Genomic DNA, 19,732 nt, shown 5'->3' on the forward strand with positions numbered 1-19,732 from the left:
GCTCCCGACCGACCTCGCCGGCTGCCCGGCCCCGACAGATCAAATGCCGACTCATTTGTAGTCGGCGGAGGGGAGGAAGGGAGGGAGGGCCGCGCTGTCCCGCTCCTCCAGGGCCGCCGTGAGGACGGACGGCTGCGGCAGCTCCCGACGCACATTGTCAGCGCGGCCCTCAGCCCGGCGCCTCTCCACTCGACTTTGTTTCTTCCGCAGCGAGCCGGCGAGCTCCGGTAGTTTTCTGTTGTTTGGCTGCGAGGAGTGCGGGCGGTATGGAGACTAACAATGCCCGGCCAAGTTAGATCCGGCGTTTTCTCTCCACCGTCGTCATTTGTTGGCGCCGCGTCAATCTGTTGGTGCGGTATAATGCCGACGACGAGGAGAGTTCGTCTCCCGGCTGTATCGCGTTTGATGATCTGGGATTGGGTGCGGCTCGATGCGGTCTTCGACTGTCTGGGTTGTCCGCGGCGTTGGCATGGACTCGCCGGGGGGCGACGTTACCAGAAGACGCAGGACCGATCGCCGAAGCTATTTCACCTGGAACTATCGACTGAAAGTCAACGCGATACAATATCGTATAACATTGCACATTGCATAACAATGTGCACATCGCCTGGTCTTCATCTGGCCAAGACGCCAAAATCTGCACTGAATTGGTCAGCTCAACCTATGCTTCCTCGACTGTACGTATTATGTAGCCTATCTGCATGTGATGTTTGCAACACATTAATTTCATTGCAAGAGTGATTTGTGAATCACCTTGTTTACTGGGTTCTTGCCTGGGGGCCCATCCGCGGTGGGCGGATCTGACGTCGGTGCTACTGGCGACCACCTACCGACCCGGGCTACTGCCAGCGCGGAGATCCGGGCGGCCGGCTGCGGCCGGCTCACGGCGCGGCTTACGGCGGCCGTCAGCGGTCAGTTTACGAGCGCGCCGTCGTGATGAGGTGGCCAGACGGCGCTATACGACGGCCGCGCCGGACCCACTCACACCCACGGCGCGGACGGTAGACAGAGTGACCTGCCGCGCTGGACACGGGAGCGACCCTGCTACACGGCACGGGCTGTAGACGGAGTGACCTGGCACAGGTCGCGAGTTGACCCTGTCACACGGCGCGGAGTGACCTGACACACGGCGCGGGCTGGCCTCGCTACATCGCAAGGGAGCGAATCTACTATACGACACGGGCTGTGGACAGATCAACCCTGTGCACACGGCTCGGGCCGACAGTCCATGCCCCGCTACATGGCACGGATTGAGCTGGCTCCAGGGCACGGGATGACCTGTCATGGGTTGACGGCACCGATTGCCCGAGCTGAGCAGCCACAGCCACCAGACCAAATATCGCCGGAGCCGGGTGGCACCACAACTTTGAACATCATGCAGAGTGGCATGGCAACACTGATTTTGATGGACGGGACCTACCATATCCTTGATGGGCTAACTTCACGGACATCCATCCAACCTACATACAACCAAATGACTGGCACCCTAGCAGCAATATGCAGCGGGAGAATGCCGGTTGCATCTAGGTTAGCTCCAAATATCATGCCGGCTGTTCTGGCAATTCGCAAAAAAAGGTTCGGGAAATAGGTTACATCATTAATGAATAGATAGATTACAGAATCAATGGAATCCAATTTAGTGAGCCCTATGGCTACGCTTACTTACCGTATTTAGGAAACCAGCATACAGATAATCGCGAGCACCCCTCTGTGACCTGACCTGACCTGACCTTGTACAAGGTGTATGAGTTATTTTACTGTCACTATCGGTGCCGCTGTGCGTTTGCCTCTTGCTGCACGCCTCCGGCCGCTGTTAGTGCGCCCGTACTCGGGTTTTCGGAGGCGCGCTCCCCCAGCGGGCGGGGCTGGCGGCGTCAAGTCACTCTCGGCTGAGCCATTGCTCCAATTACACCCAATTGGATAACAGGAGCGGCTGAGACGACCGGCGGCGCGCGCTCCGTCTCTGCTCGGCTCGACAGGACGACACCGTCGACCCGCCGACCCGCCCCCGCCCCGCCCCGGCCCGCCCCGGCCCGGGAGTGTCTCTAAGGCCGTCCTCACAGGGGCCTCCGCTCGGCCCGGAGCCGGCCGCTCTGAGCCGCTCCTCTCAGCTCTGACATCCTCTCTCCGTGTTCCCCACAGAAGATGCACGTGCTGGAGAAGTGTATGAACGACGTGGAGGAGCGTGTGTGTGCGGCGGAGGCGGCGCGGGGCAGCTGGAGCGACGACGGCGTCACCACGGACGGCGACGTGACGCAGTACAAGCAGATCAGCAGCCAGCTGGTGGGCGCCCAGCGCGGCCTGGACGATATCAACGACCAGGCGGCACGGCTGGCCGCCAACAGGTCAGTTACATCGCAGTCAGACCTGCAGCTGGTCAGTCAGAGCAGCTGTCTGAATCGTTGACGACGATATTCCGATATTCGTTCATTCAGCTGTGTCATGATTATTTGCCAGTGAAACGGAAGGATCTGAACAAAATTTAAGTTGTGTTGTGGTTCCAAATCATGTGGTTTCTCGGAGTCACGTCTGACGATGTGTGTCGTCCATCATGTATGAGAACTAGAGATGTCAATCGGATACCAACTTTTTTGTATACCGATACCAAACCGATACCAACTTGGTATTTGGTATTTCAATCGTAATGTGTTTGGTATTTTGTTGGTATCATAAGCCCTCACTTATGTATAAGAGGCCAAGAAATCAGTAAAAAGTTGGTATTTCCCTCAGTTTCCCAAGTTGGTTTGGTTTCGGTATTTTCCCGTGGTTTTGGTTGGTATTTGGTTTGGTATCGGTATTCCGATTTTCCGTAATTGACATCACTAATGAGAACTGACCTGTGATCTGGGACCACATACCCTCTGACTCCCAGCTTCCCTCTGACCGCCATCCCTCCCTCCCGTTCCTCAGCGTGCCGCTGAACTCTGCGCAGCTGTCGCGGCTCGAGTCGCTGAACGGCCGCATGAAGTCGCTGACGGCGGCGATGGACGAGCGGTACCGGCAGGTGGCCGGTGGCCGTCCGCCGGCGCCGCACGCCGCCGACGGCTTCCTGGGCCGCTCCGTGGAGCCGCCGTGGGAGCGCGGCACGGCCGCCAACCACGTGCCTTACTACATGAACCACAGCACGCAGCGCACCCAGTGGGACCACCCGGCGCTGGCCGAGCTGATGCACGGCATGGCCCAGCTCAACACGGTCCGCTTCTCGGCCTACCGCACCTCGCTGAAACTGCGCCGGCTGCAGCGGCGGCTGGCGCTGCACCACCTGCCTCTGGCGCACGCTGTGGAAGCGTTCGACGGACACGGTCTGCGCGCCCAGAACGACAAGCTGATCGACGTGCCGGACATGCTGACCGTGCTGGCCACGCTGTACGAGACGATCGCGGCTGAGAGCAACGACCAGGTGGACATGCCGGTGTGCCTGGATCTCTGCCTCAACTGGCTGCTCAACGTCTACGACAGGTGAGCGGCAGGCGGGCTACCCGGGCGCACTCAGCCGGCCCTTTTACTGGGCTGTCCCGCCCTCCAAACAGCCCGCTGTAGTATGTCGACCCCGCCCCTCACCACTCACTGAGGCCCGCCGCGGCCGCGCCGGGCGGCGCCGCTCTCTATATTCAATGAGCGGCGCGGAGAGAGGTGCGTGAGGCGGCCAGGGTGGGACTGGGACGGCAGGCGTCCCGCCGCGCCGCCGCTGTAAAACTCTGTTACACGGGAGGTGCGCGGGCTGTTTACATATTCGGGACTTATAGACTGGGGCTCAGGAGGAGACGCGGTGGTGTGGGTTATCAATATGCGGTATGGAGACTGACTACATTGATAATGAATGAGCGCTTGAACTGGCTGGTTTGCCTCTCGTGTCACTGTATGTTGAAATAACTAGGTTTCGAGGAGAGATATTGTGTTACTTCTGAAAGGTTGACGATATTCTGCTGTTGTTTCCGCTCGGCCTTTTCCTGGCTGGTTAGTTAACAAACCGTTATATAACAGTCTGTTGAAATGCATCCATGATTCATATAGGGAAAACCGTTAACAAGCACAGCAGCTACATGTGTTCGGGGTTATTGTTCGCTTTTTCTTGATGTCCATTAGTGCGACATTTATGACTAAAGGCGGCCGCACACTGGGCCATTCGGCGGGCGAGATTCCGCAAAAGCGGAATGTCGCGGGCGACATTCCTACAGCGGCTTTCCGCTTGTTTTCAGCAGTTTACAGGACCATTCGGCGGTGCGATTTTCTACTTAGTATTTTCAGGAACTTTATGTGAAACATTTTATGATTAATATAAACGAATGAAAACTAAATACATTTAAGCAAATACAATATTTGCTTATTTAATGCGATTATGCTATATTTCTGTACAATAAAGTTTTGAATATCTATTAATTTGACATAATTTCTGGAGGAAGTTGCAAAAAAATAAAGCTCGTGATTAATGTAAACAACCATGTTTGTCGACAAATGCAAGAAACCTAAAGACAATTGTGGAGAGGCACATAGTAACCCATTATTGGAATAACCAATGAAGTGTATAAAAACCATTAAATATGGGGAAAGAAGTGCCGCTACGATTTTTTATCAAGTGAAGTCTATTTCTCGGCTGCTCCATCAATAATTGGTGAGTTTCAAGTTCCACAATTTCGGGTGTCCGCGGCGTCGCCGCGGAAAAAGCTGAACCGGTCCAGCTTTTTCCGCAACTCCGCGGCTGTTCGCGAGCATGCGCACTCTACCCGCGGACAGCTAGCTGGCAGCGGTCGGCTGATAATTTTGTCGTTTCGGCAGCTGATTCGGCGTCCACGAAAGCGTAATGTCTTTTAATTCTTGTAGTGCTCTTTGTATGTAAGGCATGTAGGTGATTGGTAAATTCCTTTTTAATGACCTCCTTACAAATTATTTATGTTTTTGATGTATTTAGCTTGATACAAATTTTCGGCCACGGGCCTTGATCACATATCAGTTTAAACACAGACACGAAAAACACACAGACACCAATGCAGTTACAGTTTTGCCAGTTTTTTTTTCTTTCAGTTTCTGTACAACTTCGCGTGATAAAAAAGCACAATATACCTACAGTTCTAAGGAATATGTTAGATGGGCCCAATAAAAACGATCATAGACAACCTAATAGGTCAAAAATTAACTTTAAATTCGTTTTCGTATTCGATTCATTCATCTACTTTTCAACGTTCACTCATGTACATGCACATAAAACCCGATAACTACATAATGTACCACGATGATACATTTCGATTCAGTTGCGGCTTTAGCTTTCGGATTTGTAGCGACTCACTTATCTTTCGGTGTGGATGGTCGCCGGTTTTTTGAATGATTTCCACCGTTAGAGGAATTTCACCCCTTTGAAGTTCTAATTCTCTGTGAGCCGATCTAAAGTGATCACCAATGGGTGTGTCTCGGGTCTTGTTCTTGGCGCTTACGACATGCTCATTAAAACGTAGCCTAATAGGCCGTTTTGTCTCGCCCACATATGTTACTTCTTCTCCACCTTTCTGGCAGACGCTACATGTGATTCTATACACTACACCTGCGGTTAGGCACTTCCCTTTCAATCCCGACTCACAAGTATTGCAAACTCGCGACCCTGCTGGGCACTTGGGATGGGAGAGGGCAGAACGTGTGAGGCGGCTTTTCAATGTGTTCTTGCTTTGCCAGGCTACTCGCAAGTTTAAATCAGTTTTTCTCACGATGGCATTGACTTTGGCACAGACGGTCTCGTCGATATATGGTAGAGTCAGGTACCCGTCTAGCTGCTGTACTTGCTGCTTTTTGTGGTGCCGGTGCTCTCCATTTGTCGTCGGATGTGTCTCTGCTCGGGTAGCCTCTCGTTGCAGCCTCCGCAAGGAGAGCCAGAAACAAGACACAACAGAGGAAGATTCAAACCGAACTTCCCAGATGCAGTGAAGAAACAACCTCCGCCTTCCAACAGTAACACAGAACAAGAGCTAAAAGCACTCAAGAAGAAGATATTGAACACGTACAAGAATCATGCCCAGACTACGATGAACACGACAGCAGAAGAGAGAAGAGGACTGAAGGAGTTGCAAGCCAATGAGAACATAATAGTGAAGCCTAGCGACAAGTGTAAGGGACTGGTGATACTGGACAAGGACTCATACGTAGAGAAGGCGCACGCTATCTTAGATGACGAAACGAACTACGATAAACTTTCGAACAACCCTACAGCCAAAATCGAAGCGAAAACGAAGCAGCTGTTCAAGCAAACGAGTAGAGATAAGCTCCCCGAGAAACTAATCAAAGATCTGACACCGACGAACTCCAGAACACCAGTATTTTATGGACTTCCGAAGAACCATAAAAACGGAGTTCCCCTAAGGCCGATCGTCTCAGCATGTGGTGGACCAACCGAGAAAACGTCCTGGTTATTGGAGAGGATCCTGAACCAGCTGTTGGAAAAGGTTCCAGCACACCTCAGAAACACGGGTGAATACCTGAAACGACTGGGCGACAAGTTTCCGGGACATCAGCTGCCCCCAGGTGCTATAGTATTTAGCATCGATGTCGTTAATCTCTATGGCAGCATCCCTCTAGACGAAGCCGTGTCAGCAGTTGCCGATATGATAGACGAACACCGAGCCGAAATCGACCTGTGTGGACTAGAACCAGATGACGTCACCCGCCTTCTCACCCACTGCCTCGAAAACAATGTATTCGAATTCGACAACGAGTTCTACAGACAGCGAGTCGGCATCGCCATGGGCAACAAGGTGGCACCCCCAGTAGCCATCATATTCATGCACAAATTCGAAACGCGTGCACTGGACAATGCAGTGCTGAAACCAGAATTCTACTCGAGGTATATTGATGACTCCATTGGAGTCTGGACTCACGGACGGGACGAGCTGAACAAGTTCCTCGAGTACCTCAACTCCATCCACCCGAGAATCAAGTTCACTCTGGAAGATAGCAGTAAGTCTGGAAACGTACCGTTTCTGGACACTCTCATCACTGTGAACTCAAATTCCAAGTACCAAACAGAGCTATATATAAAGCCAAATCACTCCGGGATCATCATCCATCAAACATCATCACATCCCATGAAGACCAAGCAGGCAGTGATACGAGCCGAGTTTCGACGCGCCATCAGACTGTCGTCAGATGCAGCGGCACGTGCTCGCTCCTGCCAGAAGATACAGCAGCTATTCGAAGAAAACGGCTACAGAAAACAGTTGGTGCGGAGGCTGCAACGAGAGGCTACCCGAGCAGAGACACATCCGACGACAAATGGAGAGCACCGGCACCACAAAAAGCAGCAAGTACAGCAGCTAGACGGGTACCTGACTCTACCATATATCGACGAGACCGTCTGTGCCAAAGTCAATGCCATCGTGAGAAAAACTGATTTAAACTTGCGAGTAGCCTGGCAAAGCAAGAACACATTGAAAAGCCGCCTCACACGTTCTGCCCTCTCCCATCCCAAGTGCCCAGCAGGGTCGCGAGTTTGCAATACTTGTGAGTCGGGATTGAAAGGGAAGTGCCTAACCGCAGGTGTAGTGTATAGAATCACATGTAGCGTCTGCCAGAAAGGTGGAGAAGAAGTAACATATGTGGGCGAGACAAAACGGCCTATTAGGCTACGTTTTAATGAGCATGTCGTAAGCGCCAAGAACAAGACCCGAGACACACCCATTGGTGATCACTTTAGATCGGCTCACAGAGAATTAGAACTTCAAAGGGGTGAAATTCCTCTAACGGTGGAAATCATTCAAAAAACCGGCGACCATCCACACCGAAAGATAAGTGAGTCGCTACAAATCCGAAAGCTAAAGCCGCAACTGAATCGAAATGTATCATCGTGGTACATTATGTAGTTATCGGGTTTTATGTGCATGTACATGAGTGAACGTTGAAAAGTAGATGAATGAATCGAATACGAAAACGAATTTAAAGTTAATTTTTGACCTATTAGGTTGTCTATGATCGTTTTTATTGGGCCCATCTAACATATTCCTTAGAACTGTAGGTATATTGTGCTTTTTTATCACGCGAAGTTGTACAGAAACTGAAAGAAAAAAAACTGGCAAAACTGTAACTGCATTGGTGTCTGTGTGTTTTTCGTGTCTGTGTTTAAACTGATATGTGATCAAGGCCCGTGGCCGAAAATTTGTATCAAGCTAAATACATCAAAAACATAAATAATTTGTAAGGAGGTCATTAAAAAGGAATTTACCAAAGCGTAATGTCGCCACGGAATTGCGTTTTTGCGGAATGTCGCCCGCCGAATGGCCTAGTGTGCGGCCGCCTTAAGTGTTTTTTTTTTTTTTTACGCAAAACAAGTTGTGGTTTGAAGTTTCTTTTTAATAACCCGCGCCCTGCTGGGGCGCGGGTGTTTGAACACCCCCCCTTGTGGTTTTTCGCGAATATCTCAAAAACGGCGGCGCGGAGCGCCGCCGTTTTTGATACACCTTATCATACATCAATTCTACACATGTGAAAATTTCAGACCAAGGTCATTCAAGGTCAGGTCACCAGGTCACTTGAAGTGACCTCACCTCATAAAAAGTTTCAATGTCTGTCATAGCTACACCGAGTGACCGATCGCTTTGAAACTTTCAGCGATTGCTAAGAGCAATAGCATGTACAAAATGTATATCCCAGAATTTTGATATCGATGACCTAAGGTCAGGTCAATTTTGCGACCTCCCCATTATAAGTCAATGGGAGAAAATTGAAATGCGCCTCTTTTGGACGAAAGACATTATAAACACTCCCAAACACCGAATTACAATTGTTTTAGACACACAGAACATGAAAATGGTGTCCGTGACCCTTGTTTATGCCCTGAGGTCATCTTAGGTCACGAATGGTATCTAACAGTTTTTCGCAAATAACTTTTGATAGAGGCATGCTAGAGCGATGAAAACGCCTTAGATGTGTTCAGCTCGACGATACGGATCGACTGATATGCAACACGACCCTTTCCGGTCAGGTCATGACCTTGACCTGAGGTCAAATTTTCTAGTTGACCTTTCAAGGTCAAGTTATAGTTCATTCGATGCGTCTTGACGAGAGGAACACGATGCCGGTAAAAGTAAGCTCGTACAAGGCTTGGGTCAGAAGTTATTGCAGAAAAACTGTTTCCGAAAAAATCGGCTATTTTTGCAGTTTTTGCCCCCTGCAGGCAAAACCGTTGACGTTAGGTCAAATCTGAGAGAATTACTCAGAAAGGGCGTTAATAGGGCTATCGAATGCGCTTTTCCGCGGCGCTGTAGCTTTATTGGTTCCCGAGTTATACGTTGGCTTCTTGGAAATTTTCGACATTCGACCTGGAAATCGGCGAAATTTTGCCTTCAATGACCTCTGGTGACCTGACCTTTGACCTGACCAAAAAATTAACCGAACTGATTTCGTCATTATTTTTTACGCTCTTTCGAACGCCGCCTTCCGCGTATCGCTACGTGGCCCAGGAGCCGAGTTACAAGGGGGGGGGGTGTTCAAACACCCCCCCCCCCCCCAGCAGGGCGTGGAAATCCAGGACCCCCAGCCGGGCGCGGGATAACGCCATAAAAGCTGTGTAACGGTTATGAAGTGTCGGCGTTGTCCATCGGTCATTTAACGTTATCTGTGATCTCGTGTCAGCCCATCACTGACGGCGGCCGTCGGTCCACTGACCGCCCTTGACCACTCCTGACCACTGTGCGCCCTCTTCTCACAGCCAGCGGACGGGTCAGCTGCGGGTGCTCTCGTTCAAAGTCGGTATCGTGGCGCTCTCCAAGGGTCACCTGGAGGAGAAATACCGCTGTGAGTACTGAGTCTGACTGGTGTATTTGGGGGCCAGACGGGCGTCATGTAACCTTAGTCATCCGTTCCCGGGTAAGGTTGTTCTTAGGGTAGGTAATATGAGCAATTGGTGAACAGACAGATTTACGATCGCTTTGTGATCAACTTGCCTTAGTAACCCTTTTCAACCCCGGTCTCCACTACTGATGATTGGTGGATGCCGGCTTAGACAAACGAGCCACCGGCTACATCTTGCTTATCTAACATACTGCGAGGTACTGGTCCTCTGGCTGGTGAACCGGACGTACCTTGGCGTTCCGCGATCTCGCAACGTGCAGTTGTGGTCGTCTCTGACGCTCTCTGTGTCCCTCTGCAGACATGTTCCGGTTGATCGCCGACCCGCAGCGCCAGGCCGACCAGCGCAAGCTGGGCCTGCTGCTGCACGACCTGATCCAGCTGCCGCGCCAGCTGGGCGAGGTAGCCGCGTTCGGCGGCTCCAACATCGAGCCGTCGGTGCGTAGCTGTTTCCAGCAGGCGGGCGCAGAGCGCGAGACCATCGAGGCCGTCCACCTGCTGGCTTGGCTGCGCGCCGAGCCGCAGAGCGTCGTCTGGCTGCCCGTGCTGCACCGCGTGGCCGGCGCCGAGCGCGCCCGCCACCAGGCCAAGTGCAACGTCTGCAAGGAGTACCCCATCATCGGCTTCAGGTGGGCGCCGGGTGGGGGTCGGACACGCCGGACCTGAACGTGGGTAGGACTGCTTTCTTGTTTCACTGGGCACACGGTTTTAATGCCAAACTACGATGCGGTTTAGCTGGGCGTTTAGCTAATGAATCGTCTCCCGTCCGGGATCCGGGATTACGCGCTTGGGCCGTGGAAAATAATTTTACAAATTGTCCTATTTTAATAGTCACGACGGGCATCTAGCAACCACAAGATGAGAAGGACACGACAGTGGTCAAAGCTGGTTTTGTTTTGTTTTGTTTTTGTTTTGTTGGGTTAGGCCCTTTCCGTCCAATGGGACCATTTCAGAGCCGGGAGGATGGTAGAATATAGGGGGAGACATTGGTCTGGGCAGGCACCCTAGTGAATCGCCGGGGCTGAGCCCGTCCAGAGGACAGGCCACCCAGCCCCAAGGCACTCATTGCACCCGGCTACGGGGTGCGCTCCCTCGGGAGCAGCGGTGCCGCTCCAAGGGAGCAGTCCGCATGAGATAAAGTTGCCTGTCCAGCCCGGAGGGCGTTGCGGAGTGGAGGAGAAGGATTTCTGTATCCTGAGGATAGAAGCACGGAACGGTGTCAAAGCTGGGTATCCACCTATAATTAATGCAAGCTGAACTGCATCCAGTGCTGTCAAAGCATTGTAAGAGTTGTAAGAGGTGACCTCGTTTCCAGCTCCATTCAGGTGACGAAACTCCCCTTCTCTCTTCAGGTACCGGTGTCTCAAGTGCTTCAACTTCGACATGTGCCAAGAGTGCTTCTTCACCGGGCGCGTCTCCAAGAGTCACAAGTTGACGCATCCGATGCACGAGTACTGTACAGAGGTAAGTGGCGCGCCCTACCGCCGCCCGTCTGCCCTCCCGCATCGTCGACAGTTCAGTATGCGTGAAATGGTTGCTGTTTCAGACTGCGTATTTTGACCACTGGCAGTGCCGGTCTGGAGTTTATGGGAGAGCCGTAGGCTCACTGTCCCACTGACGTAATTAACTTTGATAAGATAAATCTGGCGGTTTTTGGCCACGAGTGGTCTTCTAGCGGTCTTTATTTTCTGTACCCAATTTTTATCAATTTAGTCCCATCAACTTAGCCACCACCCCAATCATTGAATGATATATGGAGTCTGAGCGCAAGGACACGATGAGCGAAGCGTGGTGCGCACTGCGCAGGCCCTGACGTATCCGTGCATTTGGGGAATCATGTAAACAGGAAAAGCTGTAGACCAACTTGGCGTTATGATGGATACAGCCCCACGATTTCAACTGACCTATAATGAAAAACTACGACTGAAACGACTGAAAACTATCCTAATCATGAATGATCAGTGAAAAGGGAAGCGATTTTAACCGGGCTCACATCACCGAGGGTCGGCTGAGGAGACGGACAATCTCCCCAGAGGTTCATTACGTAGGGAGTTCATGTAGCATGTCTTTATTCGCCCTCTCCTCCGACAGAGCTCATCCAGTGACGACATCAAGGACTTCACCAAGTCGCTGCGTAACAAGTTCAAGTCGAAGCGCTACTTCAAGAAGCACCCGAAGCTGGGTTACCTGCCGGTGCAGACTGTGCTGGAGGTAAGAGCGGTCAACTCGCGGTGCAGTTGTTTCGTGAAATGAAGGGAGATTGCGACCTGATGATAGGTAGGACGTAATGTTTGATAGGTACATAATGGGTGACATAAGCTGCTGAGCCCTGTTACCAATGGCTACCAATTCCTTTTCACTGTGGCTCTATGGCCTGTATGTCTGTTAGTGCTCATTGTTGTGTAGCGAGATTTGTCCGGGCGTGATGTATCGGTCGCCGCGTCTAACTCCACCGTGTCTACAGGGGGACGCGCTGGAGTCGCCGACCGCTTCCCCGCAGCACCAGTCACCCGAGAGGGGCCACATGTTCAACAGCTCGCGCTTCTCCGACACCGACGTGCACAACTTCTCCACACCAGAGAGGTGAGGCTTCCTGCGGCCTGTGCTGTCACAAAAAAAAAACTATGTGCTCCCCTCTCTTGACGGAAGGAAGGGAAAATGTTAGGAGCTCTGCTCGGGGTCTATAGGGACTGGTGTAAGATGTGAGTGAGTTGTGCTGGTCTACTGCCCATGCCTGTCACGGATGTCAGCCTCAGCCCTCTGACCTCGCCTCTCCCTCCTTTTATTTCAGCGAGGACGAGCACCAACTCATCATGCAGTACTGCCACAGTCTGAACACCAGTAACGGCTGCGCGTCGGGCGGCGGCAGTGGCGGCGGCGGCGCGGCCGTGCCCTGCAGCCCCGTGCAGCTGGTACGTGAGATTGACGGCAGCCAGCGCCACCAGCTGGAGACCATGATCAGAGAGCTGGAGGACGAGAACAAGTGTCTGCAGGCCGAATACCAGCGGCTGCGCAGCGCCGGCCCGGCGCCGGCCGAGCTGCCGGCCGGGCCGCGCGACCGCGAGATGCTGACAGAGGCGCGCCTGCTGCGCCAGCACAAGGGCCGGCTGGAGACGCGCATGCAGGTGCTGGAAGAGCACAACCGCCAGCTGGAGCAGCAGCTGAGCAAGCTGCGCCGCCTGCTGGATGAGGTAGGTCGGCCGTTTGACCGGTGATTGGTCCCTCAGACAGCTCCTGCCCGGTCCTGCCTTAGCTGCCGGTGTCTGCTCATAGTTATGATTAACTTCAAAATGATATAAGATTTCTGGTTTGCATTTTTAACTAGTGTCAGCTACCATCTGCGACGTGAACGTGACGAAATTGTGCTTTATCATGATGCTTTATCATGGCTCAGCTGTTACACGTCTTGCCATGTTCAGATTGTTTCGTGAGTTACTATGCGTGCCTGTTGTCTCAATGTAATAATTGGTCTGTATGTGTCACACGTTCTGTTTGTCTGTCAGGGCGGCGGCGGCAGCGGCAGCCTCTCCCGCACCGGGACGCTGCAGACGCGCTCAGTGACGGCCTCCCAGCTGGCCACAGACTCGCCAGCGCGCGCCAACGGCGGATCACTGCCCCGGCAAGGTCAGTAGAGCGGCCGGTCGTGGCTGGATGTTGGTGACGGTGGTGACGGTGGTGGTGGTGGTGGTGGTGGTGAGGGTATTAGGACGGGGGTGGTGCTGGTTCTCTTCTATCTGCTAGTCGCTGGGCGGCTTCCTTTTATGTTGTGTGTGCCTCACACTCGTGGTGCTGGCCTTATATTGGGTCTACGTCAGGCACTTGTTCTATTTTTTTTTCTGGTTCCGCTTGGGTGCCTTATAAGCATAAGTTATTTGTGAATAGTGCATATTGGTGTAAGTTCCTCGTGTTGGTGCCGCTGCTGGTGTTGGTGCCTGGTGTTGTCTCGCTGTGCGCGGCTGCAGTGGTATGAGCGGTGCGGCGCGTTGTGACCGCAGGCTCCCAGCGCGGCGGCCACGAGCCGTCCCCGCAGCGGTTCCCGCCACCGGCTCCCGAGTACGGCGCGCGCGCCAGCCTCGAGCGCCAGGTGCGCCGGCTCTCGGTCGGCCGAGAGATGCGCGAGCTGCACGAGCTGCGCAGCTACGTGCGGCCCGACTACCCGCGGCCCGACGACCTGGCGCTGCCGACCAGCGGGAGACCGCCGCCGGCTCCCGTCTACAACCCGCTGGTGCACGCCCACCCCCGGCCCGCCGACTACGTGGGCAACCTGTTCTCATACGCAGGTAGAGCGGCGACGGCGGACGGCGGGCTGCCGGCCTCCCGGAGAGCGGCCCGGCCGGCCGGACTGCCTGTGACCCCGACCGGCCGGCCTGCCGACTGCCTGTGACATAGCCCGGCCGAGCTCCTAGACAGGCGTGCAGTGGTTTGGCTTTCGTCGTCCGTAGTTGCATCTCTCCCCGTACCATCTGGGCCCAGATGGCGCCCCCAGTGCCCTGACCCTGACGCTGAACATCGAGCATGTGCCAGATGTTAACCTACCCATACTGAAAATTTGAAGTGCTATCATGCCCTGTATATAGCTCAGCATGGTTTGATCGGTGATTGACGCGGTCGTGCCGTTTGTGTGGTGACGACGGGGAGGGGATGCTCTGTTGCGGCCTACACGTCGACTCTGAGGCGGCAGCGGAGACCGGCTGCTGTACCGCCGTCTGGCGTATGCATGCCTGTTTCAGTTCATATCTGACCGAACTGTATTGATGACTGAAGTCAGATCGATGCGGTATGCCACAAATGCCCATACTTTTGCGGCATGTTTTAGGTCTTAGAAGCACGCAATTCGGAGAGCTGCATATGGCACGCATGTTTGTACACATCGATCGTCGCGTATCTGACCGGATGTTTTATAACCCCCGATCTCAGATTTTGCATCCGTGTGATAATCTTTGATTTTGTAATGTGTGTGATCGCTGTGCATGCGTCTGGCGTACAGACGTCACCGTTTCGTGTTTGCCATTCGATCTGAATTGTGCGTTTAAAGGAACAGGGCAGATGTGTGAACTTTCGCCAAGCTAAGGGAGAAGAATTCGTCTGTTATCAGTCATTTTCCGTCTGCTCTCCGTATTTTGTTTATCAGTCATCCGTCAAGCAGCCGCCGTGGGGCCCATAACAGACCATTGCACTCCATCAGTGGTGTAAGGTGACGCTGCTCTGGTAACCTCTCTAACCGTTGTCTTCTATTCCGCAGGAGACCTGGGTAAAGCAGTCGGCGAGTTGGTCAACGTGATGACCGACGAAGAGCCATCTCCCGAGGAGCGACCAAAGCAGTAGTGTCGGCTGCTGCCGCCGAGTGGCGCTGTCGGCCGCGGCCGACGCATGTTGTTGGACTGTTACTAATCTTTGGTGTCCTCTTATGTGCAAACTTTGATACGATGAAGTGTTGAGGCGTCATGTGGCATATCACGTACAATATCACAGCTAAACTTGCTTCCAATCACCACATATCGCGGCCATGCGCGCTGTGCCGGGCGGGTTCGCCGGGCCGAGGGCACCGGGCCGGTCAGACCGACCGTCAGAAGATACAACACTCACACAGACACACATACACACACGTGCGTGCACAGCGAATGGGAGTGTGAGATAGAGGCCGCCTGTCGCGGCGGCGGCCGACGCCAGAGATTTCAATAATTTTGTAATAGCTTGCGCAGTTATCACCACTATAATGATAGTCTGTTTATTTATGTGCGTAGTGAGCTTGCTAGCGGACCCAATGGAGAACAAATAATGTGCTAGAAGATCATTTTAATCTCATTGACATGATTCCCGGAGCTGTACTGACTGGTGAATCGTTGGACGTTGTTGATTACTTTTATTTCCTGCGACCGGTCTCCCAGAGAATGAAATAAATCGTCACAGATGATTGGTGCGTTTGGGAACGACGGTCGACGACTCTTACTTCGACGTATGAGGAGAAGCATGCTGGAAATATTTTCTCGCTATCGATTTTGGCGTGTTGACGCAGCGTTGCTGACCGTCTGTCCGTCTGGCGAGAAAAAAGGAACATCAAAATCGAAACTTGGAGGTTCGGAATGTCGAAATCGATAAGTCCAATTCCAATCAGGATGTCTTGGATTCTTGTGTAGCGGTCTCGCCTGCTCTTTCTCGCGACTAGTTTCGATCATTTTCGGTCCAAGCTCGGTCTTGGTTAGTCATTATCAGTCTAAGCTGTTCCATCCCGCTTTCTTGGTTCCATTCCGTCTCTTCCGTTCCGTCCCTTCTCCCTGCACTGTCTCACCTCTCTCGTTCCGTTTCGTTTATCGTTCCGTCCGGGTTGTTTCGTACGTTACTGCACAGTCCCGCCTCCCAGTCGTTTTCTCCATCCCATTCCGCCATATTATCTGCCCGGCCCTGGCACTCGCCCCTTCCTGCCGCTCCGTTCTGTCCCTTGTCCCGTTTCGTCAGGATTCTCTCTCTCTCTCTCTCTCTCTCTCTCTCTCTCTCTCTCTCTCTCTCTCTCTCTCTCTCTCTCTCTCTCTCTCTCTCTCTCTCTCTCTCTCTCTCTCTCTCTCTCTCTCTCTCTCTCTCTCTCTCTCTCTCTCTCTCTCTCTCTCTCTCTCTCTCTCTCTCTCTCTCTCTCTCTCTCTCTCTCCCCCTCCCTCCCTCCCTCCCTCCCTCCCTCCCTCCCTCCCTTTTCGTTTTTTCCGTTTCCATACGCTCGCGTGCTCATCCCCGTTGCCTGTGATCTGCTCGCTCCTCTTCTCTGTCTCCCTCGCTCCTCTCTCCACGTCGCTGTCGTTGGCTCCGACTAGCCCCCGGCAGTCAGTCGGTGGCGGCTTGCCGTGGGGACAGAACGCCGCCGGTGATCGGAGGGAGACGTGTTCGTGCTGTCTGTGCTGCCGACACGGGGGGCTGTGATAGAAGCGAGCCTTAGGTCAGAGAGAGGTGACCCGAGTTCAGGGGCGTTCGTGAGAGATGACTGTGGGTTCTATTTGTCGGTGAGAGGTGACAGGAGGTCCAAGGCATTTGTGCCGGTTAGACATTGATAAAAGTAGCCTGATATATAAATAAGACTGTGTCGATGAGTGAGGAGGCTGGACCGGTCAGTGACAGGTGACCACTGGAGATCACAAACGGCGGTACGAACGGGAGCTGTCCACGGCAGCAGTCAGACGTCGCTCGCCGCTACTGCCGGTGACCAGCGAAAGCCTGCGTTCCATACACACCCGTCTCCGCAGTGAAGCCTTGTACAGATCAAGCCCGTCCCAAGTCTAGACGGACTGTCTGGGATAGGCTGTGCTCTGGACACGCTGAAACGTTCAAACCGTCACCGTCTCCCTGTGCGATCGGCCGACTGCTAAGAGTCTTGATCTCTACGCTTCGGGGAAGGTGAGCCAATCGACCAGTAACGATGCCATCGGTTAGAAGACCGCTCGGAGATTGCTTGTGAAGCCTGCCATTTAAAACCGCCCGGAATTCTTGTCTTAACACCCCGGAGTCTGTCACCCACGGATCATTGTCCCGCCCTGCCTCGGACCAGGCGGCTCGCGGGGTCCAATAACTGTCCGTCGGGCCACTAAACTTAATTAGTAGGGGAAGGTGGGGTAAGACGGACCAGCTAGGGTTTGAGGCCGCATATCTTGCTACACTGCTCTCGTAATTCATATTATTTATAATCCTCGGAATGCTCAATCCTTCCTCTGTTGATATGTGTAAAAACTAAATTTCAAATTAAAGACATCTAGGTGGTGGATGCTCTTAAAGAGGGACATGTCAAAAACTCAGACAAGAAAAAACGTGGGGTAAGACGGACCACCCAGCAGTGCCTGCTATCCGTTCATGTGTGTTACACTTCTGCTCTGTACTCTTGTAAGAAAAAGTAACCAGAATGGTAAAATAACAAAATGAGCCTTTATTCTTTACTCATGTGTGATGGAAGTGCAGCTAAAAGCTGGGAACATGTGTGTTGATTGTCGTTTGGCATGAATGCATGCTAACTGAGCACTTGCATGCATGGCTCACATGCAACAAAGACTCCTTCCTGAAAAATTAGCTTACTTAAACTTGTGTCAATGTTTTGGAAAAGAACTTTCCATATGCAGGGTACAATGGACCACCACAGGGTAAGATGGACCGCAGTGGTCCGTCTTGCCCCAAATCTAAATTCTGTCATTATCATGACGCATATGTCAAATAGCCCAACATTGCAAAACCTTGCCTTTCCTTAAGTGTGACTATAACTAAGTTTATAACTTTGTTCTTCACAGTTAAGTGCAAAATAGAAACTTATCATGCAAGAAAGGCGCCGTAATTGAATCACCCGTAGACCTCTAATATTAGATCGGTTTGACGAAAAACAACATTTTTCTCAATAACTCAAAAGCTATGCATCCTAGCAGCATGAGCTCAAGGTGGCCATTGTTACGAAGGAAAACAAACATAGTGAGTGCATAAAGCAGTAGATACCAGCAGCGGTTCAGCCGGGAGGGCTGGTGGTCCGTCTTTCCCCGCTGGGCCGTCTTACCCCACCTTCCCCTACCCTAATGTCGATTAGTCCGCAGTCGATAAACCGCCCCAAGTTTGGCAGTAAACCGCCTGGGGTTATATCAAGAGGATCGCACACTCGGTGTCCGCCGTCCGAAATCAGTACGGATTTCAGGCCTCGCATACATGTCAATATTCGTGGTCGTCAAGGTCGTTTGGCTTTGTTGGCACTGCTGGGGACTGCGCTGAGGTCTGTGGATATCTGTATTCTCAGGTGTCATTAGTGTTACTACACTACCGACTGCGTACTGTCTTGCAGGCAGCTGCTAATTCTGGTGGTTCTGTCCGCAGATGATCGGCCGGCCACAGACACCGTTCCAGCAGCCGGGGCTGGTCCTGGTGCTGGTGCTAACGCTGGTGCCGGCCTCGTCGCCGCTCTTCACCAGGCCACCGCAGAAGCGCACCACCGCTACTGTCGGTATGCCTTACCTATCAATGTCGGTATTGATGTCTATGACGTTCTTTCCAATCTCAGATACTAAACGGTTTACAGATACGGTGCACAGACAATTCATATTTACGAGCATTAGCAGACACAGACAGCATGGGACAAACTAGCCACTCCCGACAGAAACGTTCCCGGTGCCACCTTATCCTTCCAGTAGTTTCGCGGCCGTCGTCAATCCTTCGATAATTGGAACTGCGACACCTTTCATAAATTTATGTCTGTCCCGGGCGTAAATTTTGCTCTGCTGTTCGGTGTTCCTCGTTTCGTAGATCGGCTGAGCAGTGAGCAGGCAGGGAAATCGGCCGGGGTGCATCTCAAATCGCCCGTGATGGGTCTCAGACCATTTGCATAATGTATCAGACCGTGCAGTGTCTCAAACCGGCTGTGGTGTGTCTCAGACCCAGACGGGGATTGGTCTCACTCAGGTCCGGGCTGTGTCTCACTCAAGTCCGGGCTGTGTCTCGCTCAGACCGACTGTGTCTCAGACCGGGCTGTGACTCATTCATACCGGCCGTGTCTCAGACCGTTTTGTATCGGGCCATGCTTGATGTTATACTTAACCCTCGCCGGACCTATTGGTTTTCTACATACGCGCCGGCCGAGGGGGGGGGGCGGGTACGACCCCCCCCCCCCCTCGCCGTTTCGCCCCTGGTGGAGCTAGCGCGTCGCGGAAAAAACGAGCGTGTGCGCCGTTACGAGACGCAGAGATTGGTACCCGAGTTTAAGGTCCTAGGTCAACCGGTGACCTCTGAGGTCAGGTCAAGTGCCCCAAGGTACGGTTCAGTTTTTGGTGAATAACTTCGCAAAAACGGCCGCAGAGCGCCGATTTTGGCAGCATCGTGTTCGTCTCGCTCATGCGCGTCGAATGATATACTTTTTGTTCGGGTCAGGTCAACTTGGGGTGTTGACCTCAGGTCAAGGTCA

At 52.8% G+C, this 19,732-nt stretch overlaps 2 protein-coding genes across 10 annotated transcripts in view; both read left to right on the forward strand.

Annotated features, from left to right (window-relative positions):
- LOC122388846 (dystrophin-like) overlaps positions 1-15,739 on the forward strand; it is a 185,658-nt gene extending 169,919 nt beyond the window's left edge. For 7 of the 9 annotated variants that reach the window (XM_043380307.1, XM_043380310.1, XM_043380313.1 and 4 more), the window contains 11 exons: positions 2,143-2,345; positions 2,911-3,459; positions 9,686-9,771; positions 10,127-10,454; positions 11,178-11,289; positions 11,917-12,036; positions 12,290-12,408; positions 12,617-13,016; positions 13,329-13,449; positions 13,821-14,105; positions 15,068-15,739. In XM_043380307.1, the coding sequence (XP_043236242.1) occupies positions 2,143-2,345; positions 2,911-3,459; positions 9,686-9,771; positions 10,127-10,454; positions 11,178-11,289; positions 11,917-12,036; positions 12,290-12,408; positions 12,617-13,016; positions 13,329-13,449; positions 13,821-14,105; positions 15,068-15,150 (2,406 nt within the window). In that variant the 3' untranslated portion in view covers positions 15,151-15,739. The remainder of the gene's footprint in view (positions 1-2,142; positions 2,346-2,910; positions 3,460-9,685; positions 9,772-10,126; positions 10,455-11,177; positions 11,290-11,916; positions 12,037-12,289; positions 12,409-12,616; positions 13,017-13,328; positions 13,450-13,820; positions 14,106-15,067) is intronic. The other 2 variants (XM_043380311.1, XM_043380312.1) reach the window with 1 other exon arrangement.
- Positions 15,740-17,227: 1,488 nt separating this feature from the next.
- LOC122388866 (glutamate receptor ionotropic, kainate 2-like) overlaps positions 17,228-19,732 on the forward strand; it is a 29,844-nt gene continuing 27,339 nt past the window's right edge. Inside the window, exons 1-2 of the mRNA XM_043380347.1 lie at positions 17,228-17,236; positions 18,652-18,778. Of these exons, the coding sequence (XP_043236282.1) occupies positions 17,228-17,236; positions 18,652-18,778 (136 nt within the window). The remainder of the gene's footprint in view (positions 17,237-18,651; positions 18,779-19,732) is intronic.

The sequence above is a fragment of the Amphibalanus amphitrite genome, unplaced genomic scaffold (assembly GCF_019059575.1).
Source record: "Amphibalanus amphitrite isolate SeventyFive unplaced genomic scaffold, NRLGWU_Aamphi_draft 000337F_arrow, whole genome shotgun sequence".
Classification (NCBI taxonomy): Eukaryota; Metazoa; Arthropoda; class Thecostraca; order Balanomorpha; family Balanidae; genus Amphibalanus; species Amphibalanus amphitrite.